The 23,448-nt window shown below is 36.7% G+C and overlaps 2 protein-coding genes across 3 annotated transcripts in view; one reads left to right on the top strand and one right to left on the bottom strand.

The window, feature by feature from the left end:
- LOC135471767 (transmembrane 9 superfamily member 4-like) lies at positions 1–21,535 on the bottom strand. 2 transcript variants are annotated; one of them, XM_064751096.1, is made up of 21 exons: positions 21,522–21,535; positions 18,097–18,216; positions 17,630–17,729; positions 14,728–14,771; positions 14,294–14,394; positions 13,885–13,987; positions 12,252–12,304; positions 11,843–11,881; positions 10,435–10,520; positions 9,954–10,106; positions 9,290–9,384; positions 8,476–8,608; positions 6,365–6,446; positions 6,012–6,087; positions 5,542–5,625; positions 5,114–5,209; positions 4,740–4,819; positions 4,163–4,226; positions 3,686–3,805; positions 2,638–2,727; positions 1–2,362 (listed from the first exon to the last, which is right to left on the bottom strand). In XM_064751096.1, the coding sequence occupies exons 1-21, from the start codon at positions 21,531–21,533 to the stop codon at positions 2,213–2,215; spliced, it is 1,881 nt and encodes a 626-aa protein (XP_064607166.1). In that variant the 5' UTR covers positions 21,534–21,535; the 3' UTR covers positions 1–2,212. The 2 variants fall into 2 exon arrangements, with proteins under 2 accessions (XP_064607166.1, XP_064607167.1); XM_064751097.1 differs by having other exon boundaries at positions 9,314–9,384.
- A 423-nt stretch (positions 21,536–21,958) lies between these two features.
- The window catches only part of LOC135471768 (small ribosomal subunit protein uS10), a 9,216-nt gene continuing 7,726 nt past the window's right edge, over positions 21,959–23,448 (top strand). Inside the window, exon 1 of the mRNA XM_064751098.1 lies at positions 21,959–22,054. Within this exon, the coding sequence (XP_064607168.1) occupies positions 22,052–22,054 (3 nt within the window). The 5' untranslated portion in view covers positions 21,959–22,051. The remainder of the gene's footprint in view (positions 22,055–23,448) is intronic.

The following is a 23,448-nucleotide window of genomic DNA, read 5'->3' as shown; positions in this document are numbered from 1 at the left end:
CCCATAACAACCAGGTATAACACTGAAAGGGTGTGGAAAGAAGCCCTCAGGCTGTTGCCAGCTGTTCTTGGGGAAATCTATCTTCTCATTTTTGTTATTCTGGGCTCTTAGAGGTGTACTTTTTTTTTTTTCACATTCACAAGAAAGCCTGATCCTCTGAGCTCCAAAGCAAAATGAGTTCTGCTTTATATATGAACAGATGAGTAGATGAAGTGAACCCATCCAAATTTATGATTTCTTTTAGATTATTAAAGTATGAACTGTCAACAATGACTGCCGCTATATTGAACTGCCAAAATGTGTGTGCCATTTTCTTAATCTTGATGGTCAATACAATGACCATTTCAAACAACAAATACTGGTGAATAACAATATGCAAATTGACATCCAGACATGCTCCATAATAAACCACAGACATATTCAATGTCAGTTTATTTATGAAAAATTTGAGGCAAACAAGGAAGGCTTCTGATCAAAGTAATGAACCCGCTTTCATCTAAACTTTGGGACACCTGGTCTACTCATTTTAGCCAATATATATATGTAATTCTATTTTGTAATGTCACTTTTGTAACATTTATTCATTAATAATCATTATGTTTTAATTTAATTTAGCAGATGTAAAACTCTCCATTTAAAAGACCCTTTTTATGAATTTATATTGTATGCACACAGTCCAAAAAAGGCTCACACAGATTACCATACAGTCTGTTTCATGCCCTTTACCATATGGAAAGCATTTATAAATGACACACCGCAACGTAAATTACCAGTCAATGAAATGGGTTCCAGAATATAAAATAAAAGCCCACGATAAATGTTATATTATTTTAAAGACATTTAGAAGAAATGCAGAAATCCCCTAATGAAAAAACATGTACAATAGACATCACTGTGTCAGACAACTGCTTCAGTGAACTGCGTCAATTATGTATATCCTACCCAAGCTGAAAAACTTAAAGACTTCATTTTAAATCGGCGTCTCTCAATGGCTGATGACGACATAAAGCAACGGCCTGCAACAGTCTGTGAGGTACCACTCCTCAGTTTCACGCCTCAATAACTAAAACGATTTACAGCATTGATGATGTCATGTGACAAGGGAGGTCATTCACATGAGGCCCACTAGTCATTTAGTTACAACACATCAGACAGGGTGATGGCATGGCAGCGCTACTTGTTTATCCTTTAACATGGATAATGTGTTCAGGAGAATCTACTCAGTGAATTCCCTATTTTCACACATTTCAAGATCCAACAAAACTGAAGAATAACATTCAGAAGATAACTGTGATTGGTTTGGGATCATTTCACGTGCTGAATGTAAAGATTTACCAGTCACCCAATTCACAAAGACGGGACATTGCTCTGGTGGTGTTGCCATTCAAAAATACACACAAAGCGAAACTCTTTCCAGCAACTGTTCCATAACTCGATTTTTTACCCTTCATAGGCTATACTAAATTTGGTAATAAAACACACGACAACTTAAAAACAGAACCAAAGAGAAACAATTGGCATTGTAAATGAGCAACACCAATTTCCAACAACTGTTCCATAACACATTTTTTAACCCTACATAAGCTGTACTAAATTTGGTACTAAAACACTCGACAACTGAAAACAGAGCCAAAATGAAACAATTGGCATTGTAAATGAGCAACACCAGGAAGTGGACCAGAAAAAAAAATGATATTAAATATATGAATATATGTATGTCCATAAGTATTTATAGATGCCCCCTCCCCCAGCCCTGCCCTATTTACAACTTAAATAAATGTTTTACGTTCCCCCATAATATACACAGAGACCTTGAGTGTGCTGGATTTTTTGTCCTGGTAAAGGTTAAGATGAATACAGTAAATCTGTTGGCGTACGTAAGTATTTCTTGTGACAAAGCTTCCTCTCTACTAACATGCATCTGGTTTCCTCTGTCATATGTATCCAACTTACTCCTTTGTAGAAGGCCGATTAAATCCAAAAGCAGTCTGCACTAGAGGCATGTTTTCCTCCAAAATGATGAACTCAGGAATTCAACTGGATATTTCAAAATTCTACAAGAATAACTAGATTTGCAGAGTTGTCCAAGAACCTGGGTATTGTAGTTTTATTACTCTCTCTACTGCTCTCCAAACAATTCTATATCCAAAATCTTTTCTACACTTCTCCTCCATTATGCTTTTACGTACTCCTCAAGGTCTCCATCAACTCCTCAATCTATCTTAATGGCAGCATAAATTTTCCGCACAAACACATAGGCAGCATAGAAACCAATACTTCCAGTGAGAAGCCAGAAGGTGAATACCATCACAAATGTGTACCCAAAGTACAAAAGCATTGGAATGAACTCTGTAATCTCCAACTGTAATCAAGAAAAGAGATATACATATAAGGTGATATTAGATTAACATATTCTTGTTGGTGTTACAAACTTATATTAGAATTAGTCAACACCTTTGTCAACATCCAAGAAAGGAAGAAAAAATAGTTTTCCACAAGAATTCCGTTCACTGGCATGCTAGTAGCCATGCCATAATAGTTTTACAGATTAAAATAATTGTTGTATCTATTCGTTTTCCAACTGTCATTTTCTTGATTTCTAACTATCAAATTGTGACAGTCAACTTTTTCACTCACCTTTGTTACAAAATAAAATATTGAGTAGGCAAATACATAGAGGGCTGATCCTCCAGAAACAATGAATGATCGCCACCACCAATGGTAATCCTGCAATAAAAAAACACTTGATATTCTAACAAAAATGTCATTACAAAACAATATGAATACGGTAAACCAGTCAAAGTGTTTCTACTGCAAAATTCAGTCCTATGGCCAAAGGTTTTTGTACAAGTGCTTTTTTCTCTTCAAAATCTAATTTCACAGCCTTTATAGGAATTATCTATTCCATAAGTTACCAGAATTCTTTTCAAGTAATTAAGTTTTGTGACTAACAGGTCGTTTTCTTTGTTAATTTCTAAAAGCAAATGGCATGTTGAATACTGGATACTAAATATAACTTGTATGGTATGTGACATATATACGGATTTGATGATAACAGAATGTTTATGTTACCGACAATGCAAAGGAATACAGATGCAAATATCCTACAATCTATGCATTTCATAGACTTCAAAAGTAGAAATATACTGCAAATTTAAAATAAGAATATATTTTTGAAGCACTCCAATAAGAAAGGAAACAAGTGTTTTTCCATTAAAAATTTACACAAAAATTTGTCATCAAATTAACTCTCATCAAACAAAGACCAAAAGATTAGTTCTTTATTACACCCCTATAATATCTACAAATATTATGAGATTTAAAATAAAAGTCTTATGTAAAACTACAAAATACTACTTTAGATGGGTATGAAGTGCCAGGCCCTGTAATAATGCTGCATTCCTAAGACTTTAGTCAAAATTCCAGTCATTAAATTTGGTCCCTTTCTGTTATTTTAGCTAAAATTTGATGTACAATGATTTAATCGAAATTTATCTTGTCAATATTTTGACCTTGTTACATAAGAAATAGCAATTTTAAAGCGATTTGAAATGTTGATTTAAAACAGAAGTTGAGGCAATATAGACTCTCCAGGACTTGCATTTCCATGAGCTCAACCTCAATGGTGGTCCGTGCCTCTTTTGAAAAGCCAAACAATAAGACATGTTTGTAGTTGTGAACTGACCTCTCCACAGAGCTGAAAGTAGACCATCACAATGGAGATCTGTGACACAGAGACAATGAGGATCATGAACACCAGGAAGAGGAATCCAAATAGGTAATAAAACTGGTTCTCCCAGATCGCCTGAAACAAAGTGTTCAGTTCTGTGGTTAAGAAAAGAAGATTTTAATAGGTAGGTACATGATTGATATATGCCATGGAACCTAAAATCTTAAAACCTGCATTGCAGCTGGGGTTTTTGTTTTTTTTTCCCCCTTTTTACATTTATTTGTACACTGTATAACCAAAGTTGGTAAATTAGTTTTAAATGCCTACATATGAAATACAGGAAGATGAAAGAAGTCATACTGTAATAAGGATTCTGTCAATGCCAACAATGTTAAATTAGTATGGGATTAGAGAGTTGTCGTCCACTAACTGTGAGGGAATTATAATACTGTAGTTTACTGTCGTTTTTGCAAAATGATGGGCACCACTCACAGTGAAAATGAAGAAAAGTTCAATGAACATAGCACCAAATGGAAGAATTCCTGCCATTAGTGTTCTGTAAAGAGAGAGAAAAAAATAGGAGGGTCAACAGCACTAGAATCGATGAAAATCCCACCGGCATTCTAAACAGGAATTTATCTCACCACCAAATCTGAAAACTCTACTTAACACTTGAAGTACGGTATACATATCATCTTTACCCACTAAATGTAGTACATGTATTAAATGTATATGTCTAGTAGGTGTGCCAGACTTTAGCCCGAAGTCAAATTAGCTCGAGATGAACTCCCCACCTCATTAGTCATGGACTGATAGTCTGCTGACACGTTTGTGCCGTTTCTTAATTTATTTATTAGATTAGCTGCCAAAGGACAACAAGGCGGAAGATCTGGCAAATTCATTTGTGTCTGGTTGTTAACTGTGACATTGTGCTAAAAGTTAGCACACGAAATTCTGCTGCATATTGTTTGTGTTTGATAATCAGGTTAATATCTATCCATATCCAGTCTGAGTTTTTAAGCATTATTTGACATGCCATTGCATGAACAACAAATCAACAACTCCTTACCCTAAAAATGGATTCATGTACCACATTTGCTCAGGGACTTGTCTTGGTATTTGGTTTGTTCTTACTGGGTGCTGGTAAGGCTGAAACACGACGGAAATCACAACACATTTTTAGAAGAATATACTAAAATTCTCATATGGATGAATTCAAAACAATTGTACTTTTACATTCTTTTCATTTCACATTAGAGGAAATATTGAACTAAGAGCTTACATACTCATTTCTTTGACCTGTGTTAGAAGCTTTGTTTCAAGTACTGTGGCATTTTGATCTCTTCAGAAAGGCAATCTGCAGAAGCTTGAACACAATGCTTTCAAATAGTATTGGCCAGTCGGTCCCAAAAAGTAATACTAAAAGCCACAAATTTCACATACCTGTTTCCTGAATCCAAAGAAATACCCCAGATATACCAAGGGCAGAGAGATTCCAAACCACATACATAACAGTGCCAACATTGTGGTAAAGGGCACCTGTAGGACAGAAATACAGGGTTGTTAAACCAAACAGTTCCTACATCAATACGTAAATGTCATATTTTTAAGCACTGTTTTCAAGTTCATGTATATAGTTCAGATAAAGAGACAAGGCAATCTCTTCCATCAATAATATACTATGAAAAGTCCCCCACCTTAAAATGCTCATCTTTGTCACAAAGTCAATTAATAAATATGCATATTAGAGCTGTATCAAGTAAGAATAACATAACCAGGTAAAGCCTTTAAACAAAAATGAGATTATCAGTTGTGTCTGTTGCACATTTTAATACCTTATGTATTCCCTTACATAGCTGATATATACTTACAGCTCCAGATGAGTGCTGACCCCATATGAAGAAGTTCAGGATGAAACAAGCGCCAAAGATGATCCCCGGATACATGATAGCAGTCTACAAGTAATTCATACTGGATAATGACTTACAGGATAACTTCATAAGAATCTTCAAATTTTGGCTTTTTTTAAAACTAAAAATTATTAAAGGAACCTTTTGCTCCACTGGTATCTCAGGAATCTGTAGATATAAAATTAACTATTCCTGGGCTCTGAAATTTATCCAATGCAGATTTAAATAAATTTTAAAAACATATCATCATTAATTATACTATTACATTCATGAATTAGGATACCTATGCTTAAAATCTACAAACTTGGCAGATTATACAATCATCCACCTCAAATGCATACAATACAGTGTTTTATAGCCATTAGAAGTACAGATAATGATTTTTTCCACACAACTTCTTACAGACACCATGAACATGATACTAGTTTTACCTGAAAAGCTGCTCGTTTCCACTGAACGCCTTTCATAGTTTTGTACAGTCGTGCAGAGAAATACCCAGCCACCATTCTGAAAAAGAAGTGTTCAATTATGAAGCATTCGACAACCATGAGGCAATCACACTTAAGGTTCAATACGTTCACGTTGCTCACCAAAAATTAATTCAGTTTTTTTCTATATGACTGAAACAATGAAACACAGAACAAATACTGATGATATTAACTTAATAATCATCAACCAAATCAAATACTTAACATATTATCACTATTCGTAACCACCGCAGCATCAGTCATAATATGCTGTTTACATCAGTAATAAAAGGCATGTAAAATAGGCCATTTCTTACCCCATGAAGACATAGAGAAAAATGGCTGCTGTCATCAGGGCACCTCGTGAGGCTGGGGACAACATTCCCAACATCGCAAAGACTGTAGAAGACAAAAATACATCAAAATCATTATCTGCTTCAAGTGAATGCTTCAATTAAAAAGATGTGCATATAAACTAAATCCACAAGATATCTGACCACAGAAATGGGGCAAATTCTGGTTTATTAATGGAATGGGTTCATAGATGATCAAGAGTTTTTCTGTAATTATCTTAAAATCATATGTGGCTCTACCTGAATGTATTATTTAAGTTTTCAAAATCTTTGTTCATGTTTCATGGAGTGTAATTGTGCAGACCAATAAATCGGTTTCACTGTAGTTATCTGTCCCCCGAAACACTCCCACAAATGCAGCGCTTGAACTGCACAGCATTCAACGGGTATATTAGAGTTACCTACACAAGGAGCTACCACAAAATAGAAGTTGTGTTAGTTGTTAAAGCAACCTCTTCCCAGGTTGTTTTTGTCCGATGGCAAAAAGGAGGGCTAATATGACTGAACAAAAGCTGTCATTTGGTGATTCTGCAAAGTGATCTATTAAACTTGGACTCAATGACACTATGCAGTAAAAGCAGTCTCCAGCTTTCCACTCTGACCAAATTTCGTTCAGGCGTGCGCTCTATTTATTAATCAGGTCAATGCATTTGCGCTGTTTCTTGTCATTTGTGGCATCAAGTCCAGTCAATAAACCACCTATTAACTTTGTGAGAAGCGCATAGGTAACTACTGAGAGGGCTTCCGAGTTAAAACAAAGTATGAAAACTTTTGGCTAAGAAATTCCTTTTTCATGCAGAAAGCACGTGCTCTACAGGTTCCCTGTCTTATGTACACAACACGTACTAGGTGGCGGCATTCGTCAGTTATGTATTGTGCTCTTGGTGAGCTAGCGGTAGGTGGGTGAAAATCAATTTGAACAGAATTGAAACTTTCACTAGTCAACAACTTTCCAAGGCTTGGTCACTGTTGACATTCCATTGTGTGAATGGTTATATTATTTCACCCTGTGGACGAAACCATTTTATTCGATGGTGGGATGGTGAGGGCTCCATAAGCCAGTTGGATTTTACACACACTACAAGTAGCTACATGTAAAAGCTATCATTCATCATCAAAAGAAAATAAAAATACTCAGGAATATAACACATGCTGGTGTGGCCTTATAAGCTATGCGATGTTCAGTGTGTATGATTTATAGTGGTTTCCTGATCCATACACAACTAACTTCATACGCAAATTAATAGACTTTGCCAAGTTAGTGTAAATGAATGGAAAAAAATCTGCTAGGAAGTACTGTTGACAACTTTATCAGTCAAATGTTCAAGAAACAAATTTTCGTGAATAATAAGGTCTGTTTTGCCGATTGGTTATTAAAATCTTAAAACTTGAAACCAATTTTTTGATTATGTCAACCACCCAAATTTCATGGCCTGAAAATCCACATCAAGTTATTCCTAACTATTTAAATCTGAAGAAAGTTTAATGATATTAATAATCCAAACTAATGAATAGAAGCATCCAAAAAAAACCAAAAGATTTACCTAAGGGAAGAAAAATGAATCTGCCCACCAATTTTATCAAAATCTGACAATATCACTGCTTGTAAACCAACAACTAATCAATATTGGACACATAATTTCATCCAACTATGAAAATAATTGCAGAAGTTATAGTGTGAAATGCAACCAATCAGAAAGAAGGAAATCATATAATATGCAAAACTTTAGCATAAAGGGAGCTGGTTTTGATACTTGATTGGAGGTTCCACAATGTAAACCTGTAGACTAATTTTCGAACTTGATCTCAGGGTCCACAAAAAGACCGTGAACACAAAATTTAATATAAACAGAGCAACATTAAGAGCATTCATTTCACAAAAATAAATATGTAAACTTGTACATAGAATGGGCTAGTTTTCAAACAAGGCAATGTATGTTATTTCATGTAACCTGAGAGTTTCATGATTCTTTAAAGGTACCAGCAAATCATGTTCATGGATCCACAGAAGAAGCAATTGCTCTATACCCTGTTTTCAAGCACGTCTGTTACATTCCAAAGCTAAATACACTTACAGACAGTGATGAGTGACATAGAGAAGATTTGAATGCCAGCTCCCACCAAAGAGGCTAACAGTTTAGTGTGTTTGGGAGGTCGGAATACATCGCCATGAACCAGTTTCCAGCCTGTCTCCTCCATTGTCTCTTCCTGAGCAAAAAGAAGTACATATGAATAAAGTGAATCAGGAGTTTAAGAATAGAAGATGTATAAAACTATCAACATCAACATTTTCTTGAACCAGAATTAGAATAATTTCAATGCTAAAATTGGCTTTATACCATGTTTTATAATGTTGGATTATATCATGTCACACATGCTTTTTTGATCTAAACCATGTAAATACATTCACATCAGGTCTACATGTATATGAACACCCTTTATGTGACATATATCATAACACTGAGTCCATCCCTATCTCTCAAAAAAAAAGCCATACATTTCTGAACGCAAACTCAATCAAACTGATCTCTAATTACCAGCACTTAAAAAAATGTTGCATTGTGAATATTCATTTTGAGTCTACAGGGGGCTGTGAAAATATCATAGTGTTCACAATGTTTTAAAAGGAAGACTTCCACTTACACTTCTAAACCATAGGCAGTCATGTTACTTTCAAAATGGCTGGCTTTTTAGTGACCGCGATGGAATCACCCTAAACTACACATCAAATAAATATTCAGAATTTCTTTGCCTGAGGGAACTTTCTCAATTGTGTCAACAGAAATGTGTAGTACCCTTTGAAGTCAATGTGAAGTTCCTACAATTGTAAACAAATGTTCCACATCTGAGAAGTAACCACCACCACAGGCTTCAGTAACAATTTTGTACCATTATATTATCTCTGTAACCTACTAGGTCTTCCTTTTCGTTATAGCGAGCGATGTCCCTCCTCAGTGTGCGCACCATGATCATGGCCAAGATACCTAGTGATGAGAAAGGAAAATGCACCATAAACTTAACACCTATATATTTTATTCATTTCTTTGGTGCAGCATGCAATAAATAAATTTATTTAAGATAATAAGCCTGAATAGGGAAGCCATTTAATTCAGAATTCATTCAATTTAGATTTCATTCTAAACCTATTTATTTCAAGCAAAAAATCATTCAAAAGCCTTTAACCTGATGAATATATGCCTCGAGCAAGAACTGCTGAGTGGAAAACAAGAGATTGTGAACACATCAGGAGACCAGCTTATATAACCAAAAATACAGCTATTACCCAAAAGGAAAAGCCACTGGAATTGTATCGGGAAGGTTTCAGTTTCTTAACACCCATTATGAAGACATAAACCAAACATTTTTCTTTTTAGATTATTTTATAGGTTTTAAGTTTGTGTACACTGCCAACTACCTAATTTCTATAACCAATCAACTGCCACACAGCACCCACAGAAGCAGACTGAAAAATTTCAAAAAAAAAAAAAAAAAAATGACAACAAAGAGTTGACACATACAAATGAACTAAACAATGCCTACCATGAACACCTACCTGCGAGAAAAAATACAACAACAACAGAGTTGATAATGGAGAACCAGTGGATCTGTACATCGCTCATGGCCAGGTAGGTGTCCCAGCGTGATGCCCACTGCACATCACTCTCCTGCCACGTAACAGAGTATGTAAAGCGGATCTTTGTGTTTCCTGAAAAAGGCAACAATCTAACAATACCAATCACAATGCAAAATAGTTTTAGCTTGGTGAAAAATTCTTTATATCCTAAAACTTGCTAGGTCCACAGAAATGAAACTTGCCTATCAAAGGTTTCATGTGAAAACTGGCAGTGATAGGCTGGAAGTTCACACTTATAAAAAAAAAAAACCAAATATGTGTAGTGAAATGGCTTTCTTATCATAGTACACATCATATTCACTACTAGTGAAGTTTTATGAAGAACTATATTAAGAATGCCTGAACTCAATTCATGAATTCATGTAACCAATAGTAAACTAGAAATTTTTAATTTGCTTACCATTTTCATTAACCTGCTGGGGTATGCCACTCTGTTTAATTTTACACTCGTTCTCCTTCAAAATCTCATAATTACTGTAGTCAACACTATGGAAAAAAACAGAAGTATCAAAATACATGTGCTAAATGAATCAACCTGTAGAAACTAAATACATGTACACATTTTTTAACTTTAAACTGAATTCTTCTCTATGATTTGAGACTCTCAAAAACAGATACACGAGATGCCCTCAAGGAGGGAGATCACAGAAATCTCTCGCGAAGCGCTCACCGTGAGTGATATCGGTGGGCAATCAGGAGTATAAGCCTACCTTGACTAAGCCAGCTTTTCCACACAGCTTATAAAAGGCAACTCACAACATCATTCCTCAGTATGTTGTTGTGGTTTCTTCAGATTTATTTCTACTGTAGACTTGCGCTGATAGTTATTTACTGACTGCCGGTCTACACAACGATGTTCAAATTAAACTCACATTTTTTCGATATTCTTCATAAAGTTGTTAATGCCACTAATTAGTTTAATCTGATTATTAGTTAGCCTTCAAATTTTGACTATATGTACATACAAGTGTATATCCAACGACAGATTCTATTTGCTGACGTTCTGTTGAAAAGAGAAAATTGATGCACATTTCACATATGCACCAAAGTGTAGCAAGTGGACATTTTCGGGAATGTCAATCCCTAGGTAACACTGCACTTTATACAAAGTTTTAATTGATATTCAACAAACAACTCTTTTCTCTATCAACTTTATATTTATCCACCTGCTGATGTAAATCTTCAAATCCTTGACAATTGCCATTTATCTATCAAAATGAGATATTGACCTACTGGTAAGTTTAAGGTTTTGCTTTCCAGGCTTCTTAATAGAACAACGGTTTAACCTGACCTGCAAATGTCACTTGTAAGGCTACATGCAGCCTACATGAACATTATCTTGTTGAGGTCTTTCTTGTGTCTGCTGGCATGTGGTTATCGTCAAGAAAAAGAATCAGACTTTTGTTTGCTACGTTTGAGTTACCACAAGGAATCTGTTTTTCGTAAATTAAAAATAAAACACAAATATTGGATATATCATGGGTAAAAATCAGTATTACCACAAAAAAGAGGTGGTGAGACACACTACTAAAATTGTAAATGTCTCAAATCAATTATTCAAGATCATAAACATAAAAAAACTGACTTTTCTTTTCAATAAATACTTTTGTTGTTGTTGCAAAAGGAACTACAGATTTGTAAAAAAAAACATCTGCATCCGTGAACTTGCAGAAATATCACATGCCTGGTCAGATGTATGTATTCTACATGATATACAAATCTGTACTCATTTAAATTTTACAACCTGACATTGTTTAGATTTATACTAAACTGATAGAGGGCATTGATGAGGTAAACTAATGCCATACCTTCTAGCTTCAACTTCAAATCCAACAACTCTGTAGACACTGAAAAATGAAATCATATTATTCAGGCACAACTCAAAAATTACTGACAATAGATTGTACTACATGTATATTCTCATCAAGAGACTTGGTTTCTGGGTTAGAACAGTCCTAATACACAAAAAAGTTCTGGAAGCAAATGTTTCTTTGCATAGGGTTGTTTTAAATAATGATATAGTACAGTGTATCAGGAACGTAGGTGACTACAATGCTTTATTCATAATTGTTAATACTGGTACATATAACATTTACAAGTTCATATAAGAGCTTACGGTCTTAATTATTATTCAGGCTTAACCATTAATTCAATATAAACCAAAACTTCCACAAAGTTATCAAAGACTGCGAGAGCTGATTACTTTATCCTACTCACTCATCAATCTTGTGGTATTTGAGGATAATCTGAAGATCATTGTTAATGTAGACCTGAGGAAATACAGAAGAGAATAAGAAAAATTACATCCACAAATTTATCTGTATACCTTTATCCTTGCACTAAGTATCTTTTACTTAAAGCATTAAAATAAGAAAAATCAAATTCAATGGACAAGAACTCCTTTGTCCAATGTATATGAACTGACATCAGCATTTACTATCAATGGGAATACATTGAAGGATACATGAAAAGAAACTATAAAATGATGAGTATGGTTTACGGACAATGAAGAAAAAATATGCCAAATTTTTTAGGCATATTTCATATTTTTTTAATAATATTTCATGCATATTTTCTGCAATATTTCTACCCAGAAAGGTTTTGACAGCTGACGTCAACACAGCTTGTCGCTTAATTTCCAGAATGCCCATTGGTCACATTTTATCACACCATACAGGACTCAGTACAACCATCAGCTGATTTTAGTTATACATGTATACCAAGGCAGTGGGTTTCATGGGCTCTTGATGCACACTGTATTTACAAACTTTCAAAAAAATATATATATATTTTTTTTTGATTGGTGTTTTACGCCATACTCAAGAATGTTTCACTTATACGACAGCGGCCAGCATTATGGTGGGTGGAAACTGGGCAGAGCCCGTGGGAAACCCACGACCATCCGCAGGTTGCTGGAAGACATTTCCACATAGGGCCGGAGAGTAAGCCACCATGAGCTGGACTTGAACTCACAGCCACTGCATTGGTGAGAGACTCCTGGGTCATTGCGCTAACCAACTGAGCCACGGAGGCCCCAACTTTCAAAAAGAAGAACTAGAAGAAATTGTTTTTGAAACTGAAGCAAAAAACCTGCCTCACCCTCCCTCTGAATCTATTCTGAACTACCAATAATTTTAAAAATAACAAAATCTATGCAAATCTACATTGTCACCAACACATCCACTAAATTACACAAAAATGTGTTGACAGTTTTAGGAGTTCTGTTAAAGGTGTAAACAGGGCCTCTTTACACTAAAATCCATACCCTTCAAATGGAAAGAAATAACATGGAAAGAACAGAAGCAATAAAATCTCGTGTACATCGATATATGAACCCCAAAATTGGTTCACAAGATCTGGAGATACAGTGCACAAAAGCAAAGATGTAAACCCCCAAAAATATTATCAACCAACAGGCTAAAAAAACAGGTAGATAAATACACGTAACTAAACATCTAACAAGTAAGATAATTTACAGATATGCACCTGCTGGATGTTAAGTTTTAATATTATTATCAGGGGCCTCCGTGGCTCAGTTGGTTAGCGCACTAGCGCGGCATAATGACCTAGGAGCCTATCACCAATGCACTCGCAGTGAGTTCAACTCCAGCTCATGCTGGCTTCCTCTCCGGCGGCACGTGGGAAGGTCTGGCAGCAACATGTGGATCGTCGTGGGTTTCCCCCGGGCTGTGCCCGGTTTCCACCCACCATAATGCTGGTCGCCGTCGTACAAGTGAAATATTCTTGAGTACAGCATAAAAAACCAATGAAATAAATAAATATTATTATTTTTTTAAAATGATGAACAACTAAGAGTAGATATTATGACCAGGTGCATAAAATTACTTGCCTTGTCCTCCTTGACAAATCCTAGTTTGTAACCATGCTCATACTGAAACTCTCCTGTGTCCATCAGTGCAAATTTGGTGGCTGCAGGCAGATTATCCACGAGCCTGACAAGAACACCACAATACATAATCTTTACACATTTATGACCTGTATGTGTACACAAATTTGTTACTGTACAAAAAGCTGAGCCACATAGTGACAGTACAGTGATTTGTGCCTGCAAAACCATCCCCTTACATCAGCATATATATTGAATCAAGACCAAATATAAACACAGGTGTTTTACAGGTATTAAATTTGAATTTGAAGATATCTAAAGCTTTGCTACATGTAGACTCTCTGTCAGGCCACTCTTACAACTAAACATGTTTTACTGACACACCCACAAAGGATTAAACAGGAATACTCACAAATGAACATAATAGGTACGGCGAATCCTTTCTGCCAGTAGTTTCGTATCCACATCTTTTTCACATAACACCTTACATGGGCTTGGTTTGTCCATATAAACCTGATATCAGAAAACTGCGATGTTGAATATAGTACTTGCAACTTTAACAACGAAAAAGCATAGAATCGAATGATCTGTCATTCAGAGAGTAAAACCAAGTGTTTTCTGACAAAGAGTAGTAAATGGAAGGCTACGGGTGTTAGAGGAGAGTATCTGAAACATGGCCGATGCAAAGTCTACAAGACTAGTACTGGATCAAGCACCATTATCAGTCAAAGTTTAGTGGTCTGAACTAAGGATAATTCCAAATTGAGTGGAAGACACATGTATCTAAACAACTCTTAGTTTACCAAAGCATTGCACATCAGAACTTCTTCATAACATTAAACTGACCTCATATGGTGTGTTCACAATTCTGTCTCCTCTCAAAACTTCCCCTGTATAAATACAGAATGGAAATCTATTGTTAACATCTGGCAATTTAACACCAGAAAAGCAGTTTAATTATTGTAATCAATGTACATGTATGTAATTATTCTTTTTGAAGGAGAAGTTTAGAACTTCAACATACCTAAAAGATGAGCCTGAATCCACAAATATATGTACACATAATTTGCTGTATTTCACCTAGGGCTTGGTATGTAAAAATGCACTTGCAGAACCGTGTAAAGGTCTTAAAGTGATATTTTTAGTGGCAAGTTGTTCTCATAAGAAATTAATCTAACTGCAAAAATATTCTTAAGTGGCCCTGTAAGGTGGATCAATCACCGAGGTACTTGTACATATGGAAGGCGGAACAACCTGCGCAGTCAGCCCAGCAAGAGGGCCAGAGATAAATGTGTACCTTTGTACTCTTTAAGAAATCTCCCATGACAACGCAGCCTTTGATATTCAATGAATGATACCGCACCTCACAGGACGTACCCGAGCCAGGCTTAGGGTGAACTGCCTGGGAAATGATCCCATCATGCACACTTACTTTGAGTAAAAAGTGTCAACTACAAATTTTGCACTCAAAACAGATGTAGTAATCACATCAATAGGACTACTGCATCGGAGGACACAGCGAGACTTATTTGAGCTATCGTGAACATTTTTTATTTTTTCACTATTCCCGCTGGCATACTATGATAAAATTATGTTTTTCAGTTAGCATTAGTTTGTGCCATTTACCTGTTGCTGAAAGGTTACGGGCCACAGAGCTCAACTTTTTTTAACTGCTGATTGAAAAGTGAGAAAATCACCCATTTGAAATACATGGACCTTTTTCAAAAATATCCAAAATTGGACATCATTGAGTTTCATATGTGTGCTACGTGTGGCACATGTTATACCCAATGGCATATATGCACCAAACTGCAAGAATTAATAGGCAGGCATAGATTAGCCGCGTCTTGAACAGTGACCAAGTGGTAATTCATTAATATGAATAATTTTGAATAGTGTGGACAACTATCCAAATAAAAAAAATGGGGCAAAAACTGTGAGTATGCTATGCACATCTTGGTGCCGAGTACCTTTCATCGCAGACATCTAAAGCTGCTAGTCTTGAGAGCGCATGTGCAATGATTTACCATAAGGCAGACAGGTTAATCCCTTGTTAAAACAAAGTCCTGCTATGTCGGTATCGTACAATGAACACTTTGAGTGAGTGAGTGAGTGAGAGCTTGGGGTTTAACATTGTGCTTAACAATTTTTCAGTCATTTGATGATGAAGGAATCCTTAGAGTGCACGTAATGTGCCTTACTGTTGCAGGACGGATTTCCACCGCACTTTTATCTAGTGCTCACTGAGACCCCTTACCGAGTACGTTGCCCTGCTAGAGTCATTATACTGTGAACAAGTCAATGCACTTTCCCCTTCATGCTGAACGCCAAGCAAGGAAGCTACGACCCGCTCTTTTAAGGTCATAGGTGTGACTCGACCCAGGAATGACCCTGGATCTACCACTCCCGAAGCGGATGCTCATGAACACTTTGAATTGCCCCAAGTTGTTCCTCCTTCCATATATATCTCAATGGATCAATCAATCAATCAATCAAGCAAAATGCGTTACTTATGTTTACCTTTATGTTTACAGATGTTGCACGTTTCATTATGATACCTACCTTTGACAAACATTATTAACTTTTCACAAAGAAAAAGCTAAAGCTTGCAAACTTATACACTATCAGAAACTTTAATTCACAAGACTGTGTATATCACTCAGTGCATACTATGCATCTCTAAAACCATTTCATGTGACATTCACAGCAAATTCACAAGCAGGCCAGACAGTGGGGCGTACATTATGCAATGCCAGGCCACAGATGGTGTTGGTTCAATTCCAATTTTGGGAAGAAATCATCCATATTCACTTCCTTGGTTCCTGAATTCATGCACCCATTGGTGTTCTTGTGGCCAATAAGGTGGTTTTACATTATAAAGTGTGTTGGAGATTGCTTGAGATCACATGGGAAATAGTATGTCAGTTACATGTAGTTGCCAAAGGCCCCAAGTTTACACAGTTACCTTCCACCCATAAAATTTAACCCCCTGTTTTGAACATGTAGATAATGTTCTACTACTACTTCTACTACTCTGAATGTTACGAAAAGATCTTTTCCTTAACATCTTTCACAGTTGTTTCCTGGATTTTTCTTTTCAGCTACATTTTCTTTAGATGCTTAAACCCAAATCTTGCTTATACATATTTAGAACTATTTGAAGTCTGAACTTCAAAACTATGCATTGTTTCTTTACACATTTCTATTGGATAGAAGTTACTTTTACTCTTCTTAAAAATTTAACCAGCTAAATCTTCTGAGCTCCCAAAATTTTACAGTGTGATTTTTCTTTAAGTTAATGTATCAAAATTAAAAATGTATGTCAGTTTAATTTGTAAGCTAGTTTGTAAGCTAATTCACACCTTTGTTCTTGGAAAATTATCATCAAAAACAAGGAATACTCATAGTGGCATAAAACAACACAATACCATTTAAGCACAGAATAAGAATTCTGGACTGACACTATGCTGAAGAATTTTTCCCTTAATATGTTATATATCATTTGAAGATAAGTGATCTTCAAAAAACTCAACATTGTTCACAAGACCCCACAGGTGCTGTCCACTGGTATTTGTTACCAAGGCCTCACACCCACTGGGAGCAGAGGTACCTACAAATTCCCTGGCCATGAGATCGTTTGAATGTGCACCTAATGTGTCCTGGTACATTTAACCTACTGGAAGGTAAGAAACACAAGTACCTTAACTACTCGGCCCACTTTCCAAAGAAGTCCAAGAAGATAGCTTACCCAAGTTTTCTGCCTTGTAAACAATTTCCTTGGGTTCACAAAATGGCAGAGAATAGTACTCAAAGGGCAGTTGCGTTTTAACACTGGTCATCTTCACAGCCTAAGAGATCAAAAACACATGCAAGTTACATGTATATAGTGTGCCAGTTATCATGTGGTTTATACGTTACTACTAAGTCAAAAAAAAGAAAGAAAGACAGCAAATAACCTCCTATCCACAATGAATGAATGAATGAAAAATATCCAACAACTGGTCGATTATTTCACATGATTATACATAAATGTCCACTCTTAACTGCATAAAGCGAAACAAACACAGTACACTAAATAAAATTACAACGATTAAGTGACAAGGCAATCTTTTAATTTACAAGCATGTGTGACTTCTACCAGATAACCAGTCTAAAACTCAAAATTTATTTAGACATCAGGCTAACATCCAAAATGGTTAAAGACTGATACCTTACCTTAACATCAACTCTCTGGCCAGCGTGAAACTGAACAGATGCCACTCCAGGAATATAAAAACCACCTACACCATTTCGCAGCACAACCAATGACACAGTGATAAGATGCAGAAAACTCATCTGTAACATATCAGCATTAGGATACATATAAGTTGATTTCAGTCATTCAGTTATCATATTTGGCAAACCTCACTGCAGGATATCATTTTAAAGGAGCGTGATGGCTCAAGTGCGCCTCTACATATCTGATCCATTATCCAGGTACACTTTTTATCGTGCAACATAAAGGGTCCTCTCGCCAGGCTTTCTTAACAAAGCTTTTGATTGGATAAGGCCGGAATCCCCACCCCCACCAAACATTATAACCGAATCATTTAGACACCTATACCTTGCCAGTTACTGTATGTAGACACCTTTAGATAATGTGTACGAGTCATATTTGGCGTGGAAAATGGCTTCCATCACAACGTAGTTCTGTAGGGCTGTGATTACATGTACTATCACAGCCCTGTCTTGATCCGTAAGCTTACCATGAACACCTCTGTACTTTCCGTGCTGGCTTCAATACACTACTGCTGGCAGCCAAACAATGTGTCTGTACGTACTCATAGTTGTCTCAACTATCAATTCCAGATAGGTGTCACTGTGTATCATCCCTAGTAACCCTTGACAAGGACGAAACTGGTGGAAACTGAATAAATTTGAACTCCAGTCGCCATCTCTGAATGCATACTCCTCACAGTGATAGGAATCACCACTACTACTAGACTACTTTGACCTATTGACACACATGAGCTAATTGTTTAGGATCGGCCACACCAGTAATGACCTAGAGGAAACCCATAATCAACACTGATCACTAAAAAATTTCTCAAACAATTGAAGTAAACATTAAAGAATATGTAGAAAATATGCTGATTGCTAGTAGTGTCAGTAGTTATCTCCTTGGTATGGGTTGTGAGAAGTATGTTTTCAAACATGGCAGTTGGAGTTTGAAATTATCCAGCTTCCACCAGTTTCATGCTTATGAGGATTTACCAGGGATGATAGATGAGAACACCTAGCAGCAGGAATTGATAGCTGAGTTGACTATGAGTACGAACAGACACATTATTCGCCTGCCAACAAAAGTGTATTGAAACCAGCATAGAAGTACAGAAGTGTTCAGGGTAAGCTTATGGATCAAAACAGGGCTGAGACAGTACACTTAATCACAGCCCTACCGTGCTAATCACAACCGTGACACGTAAAATTTTTGACAAGTGGAGCACATTTGAAGGGGGTGGGGGGCGGGCATACAAAATTTCATTCTGATGAGGACGGTAGAGTCACTTGTCTGGTGTGCTACATGTGCTCAACACAGTGAGGTCTTGAAAGATGACTGGATCAGCGGTCAGGTCAAAAATGATTTTGGACAAATCTCGGGTACTGTCACAGTGTCTTCTGACAAAAAAAACCTTTCTTCAAAAATCCACATTGTGGCTGTACATCACTGATAAAAAACACACACAGACATTAAGAATGTTTGAGTATTCATTCAGAAGATACATGTAAGTACATGTGTATCAGTTATCAATATGTACTTTTTGCTTCAGAAAGGTACTTGACTTTATGGCATTCAGTTTATTTGTTTCCAGCCTTGTGCCTCTGAGAAGAGTGAAATTCAGTTCTCATCAAAATGAAGCCCTGCACTGGTCAATGTATAGAACTCAATGAAGATATAATAAATAATGCTTGTTTCCTCTGTCAATCCTATGCCACAATGCAAAATAATTCACTGCAAAAATTTATGTTAGTTTGAACACTGTGGCTAGTATCTTAATTGTTTCATCTTGAGCCAAACACTTCACAACAACTAAAATTCATATGGGCCAGCAAGTAATTTCTCCTGCCCACAAGAGAAAAAATGTCCCCATACACACTTTGGATGTGAATTAAAGGATTTAAGAATCGTAAATTTTTTCTTTTTCATGTCAGAGTCTTACGGCAGATGGACACCGTGATAACATCCCTTTGGCATGTTATTTTGTGAGTTGGAGCTGTTGTGTGTAAACATACGTAGGAGTTATGCAAGATTTGTTTAAACTACATTTAAACTGTTGTTGGGGATGAGGATATGAATAGAGATGTTGAGAATTTTTTTTAATTCTATTTTTGTTTCAGCTGGTCAGTCTTTTTATGTTGCAAAAGTTTCCCCCCTTTGCTGATCTTGAAGACCTGCAAATTCAAGGGTTTGGGGACTGGGATAAAAAGTGACAGCTGACACTGTCCGATTACTTCACGTTGGAAGAAAGTGAAGAGAATTGTAGGGTTTTGTCCTTAAGAAGTATGGCAGCCGGAAGGAAGTGTTGCATGTGCTCATGACTATAACTCAGTGACTTGACTAATATATGTAGTTCTACAAACTTTGTCGCCTACCGATACAGATAATTACTCCAGGATTGCTATGGCCGTCAACCTTACATTAGTTTTGTGCTGCCAAGGATGCTGCAAACCAGTGACAGAGACCATGCATTTGAAAACCTGATGCAGTTACCTGCCCTTGTCAAATATATCCTGGCTGGCAGTCCACTGGGTGGATTGGAGCATCAGCGAAAAATCTAGGAACAATGCAGCTTGAAGATAATTGATCAACATTGTTCTTGCGATAAATTGTCAGACGAAAAGTTAAGGAACATGTGTGACTGTAGTGGGACATTGCTGTGACATTATGTTTGGCAAAAATTTGGCAAAAAGCCAATGCCAGAGCGCACTTCATTTAAAAACATAAATGTCACAGCATTTGAGACAAAAGTTACCCATTAAATACTTCTCCACAGCCTGAAGTTTGTGAACACTTATGTCCTTACCTTTTCGTCTGTGAATTTATTGATTATTTCCCTTGGTGCGTGGGCTAGAGATTCCTTGGTTATGTTCAAAGCAACTTGGTGCTGACAGCCTCAACATATTAGGCATGGGCAGGTAACTGTAATTAGGTTTTTTAAACGAAGTGCACTCTGGTGATGGTTTGGAGCCATCCGTGTTTGTAACTATCTCCGACTAACAACAATGTTTAACATATTTTCCCTAAACAGATTGTTTAATTCTTACCGTTAGCACAGTTACGCTTTTATTTAGCAAATCGAAGTCATTAGAACATTAAAACAAAGGCATTTCTGCACGTTATCAGGTTGGGTACACTGTAAGCCATACCCATGGCAATGTTAATCCACTGTGTCAGTGGAGTGCAAGAATAGACATGGCACAACTTTCGACTTGGGTAATGCAGTGTCCAATGCAATAAAGCGAAGAGAGAATCTAGTTCCTACTTGCAAAAGATGATACACATTATGCTGCAATTGTTCCAAGGTACACTAATTATTTAAATATGCCGACCGTTTTAGTCGAAAGGTGGACAAACCAATATTATCTTGTCGAGTACCTACCCTAGTCGCCATGATGGTTGTCTAAACGTGGAAGGTCGTGACGTCATCGGCCGGGTTACTGAACTAGACCCGATTTTGGTGAATATATAAATGCCTTTTTATTTTCATAAGTCATATTTTAAATTAAGTATCACCTGAAATCAATTTAAGAAAAAAAACGCAGAAATGTGTTACTTCCGCTACAGCGGAGACGTTTTGGGACATCTCATTTTTGGAATGGGGAAATTACTCAGTAAATGTATATATATATCAGCTATTGTCGATTTTATGACACTTATTTGACACAATTTACGCTTATTTATGAATTTAATTTTTAAGAATATTAGCAAAATGCGTCCTTCACTACATTGTCTTTGTTTCCGAACAAAAAGTCTAGCAAACCTACAATACCCAGGTGGTTCCTTCAATGGAACCAGACAAAAGTGCTTCCTTTTTGACCGCCATCTGAGGAGAACGAAGGGCGCTGGCTCACCGCTGTTCAATCAAAATAAGATTTTTGCTTGATTAAGTCGGGCCAGAAATCAAACAGAATGGTAAATTTTGGGACTGTATTCGTTGTGTAGTTCCGGTGCATTGAGATTTGCTTCTCTGTTTCTGAATTGCCTTCATTTACACCACTTTGTAATGAACACGTGGTTTTCGGTCACAGTCCGGAAGCTCTTGGACCCCCTATAGCATTTGAAATACCATGCCTCGATATAAGGATGAATGAGGGGATCGGAAAATCGTCCTCATGGATTTTCAGCCAGAAGATGGAAAATATGCCTCCCCTTACAGATGTCAAAGGGATCAATCAATCCTCTCCATTGATCGCCTATGCTTGGCTCATCTAACCTAGAATTGTGCGGTATTTTTGACGGCTTTCTGTATTCCTTGGGGGGGGGGGGGGGGGGGGGGGGGGGGGGGGGGGGGGGGGGGTGGGGGGGGGGGGGGGCTCGCGGAGAGGTGTATAGGAATGTTTTCTTCATTTTAAGAATCAGGTTTGATCGTGTTTGAAAGAAAACTAGTACAAAGAATTTTCATATATATGTCCTTGATTTTAATAACATTTTTGGATTGATTTTGACATATTAGTGTTAATTAAAATATTAATCATGAAAATACAGGTGATATTCTATGTATTCACATATTACGTCACTCTCATAAGTGTAGGTGGACTGGACTACAATGTTGCTTCCTGAGAGGTTTCCTCCTACCATGATGCTGGTCCACGGTCATATAGGTGAAATATTCTTGAGTACCGGCATAAAACACCCATCCATCACTCTCGGTCCAGGATAGTAAACTCCTCCTTGAATGTCCATTTGTTAAAAGGTTTTTGATGAATTGTCTCAGGCTTTTTCGAAGTCATTTTTCAAACCATGTGGGTCCTCAAAACTCCTCAGAGGTGTGAACATTTACTTGGAATCATGAAACGAAACATTTCATTGGTCACGCAATTTTCGCTGATCCAAATGATTGGTCACATTAAATGTAAGTAGTCTATGCTTTACCGACATCTTTGATCAGTTGCTTTTGTCTATGTAAACCAGCATAAATTTGTACGGATTTTCCTGCAAGTAAAAATAAATTTAGTTATTTGTAGCCTAATGAAAGGACGTTGTACTTGCCAAGACATTAAATAATCGTTCCCCTGGATTTTACATGGTGATCGAAAATTCATTCCCTTGAATTTACATTTAGGAGATTGACAGGCGATTGGCCGGTTCGATCGCCTCTTATTTCGATGCCTGAATATCCATCCTCAAGGTTGTGACGAAGAAGACCTATACTGCCATTGTAGCACAAATTTAGTTTTTGGATCGCTTCGATAGTTCATATATATATATATATATATATATATAATTACTTCCCGTTGAAATACCAATCTGAGCTATGTGAGTTGTGAAATATTTAGGCCTACTCTAATACCACGTGTATAAACTTA

The sequence above is a fragment of the Liolophura sinensis genome, chromosome 7 (genome assembly GCF_032854445.1).
Source record: "Liolophura sinensis isolate JHLJ2023 chromosome 7, CUHK_Ljap_v2, whole genome shotgun sequence".
Lineage (NCBI taxonomy): Eukaryota > Metazoa > Mollusca > Polyplacophora > Chitonida > Chitonidae > Liolophura > Liolophura sinensis.
Note: the sequence above shows the minus strand (reverse complement) of the source record. Positions and strands in the feature narration are given on the sequence as shown.

Coding starts and splice junctions, on each gene's coding strand:
- LOC135471767 (XM_064751096.1), bottom strand. Junction 5,210..5,541: donor GTCAGCACTCATCTGGAGCT/GTAAGTATATAT, acceptor TCTGTCCTACAG/GTGCCCTTTACCACAATGTT. Junction 2,363..2,637: donor TATTTTATTTTGTAACAAAG/GTGAGTGAAAAA, acceptor TCTTGATTACAG/TTGGAGATTACAGAGTTCAT.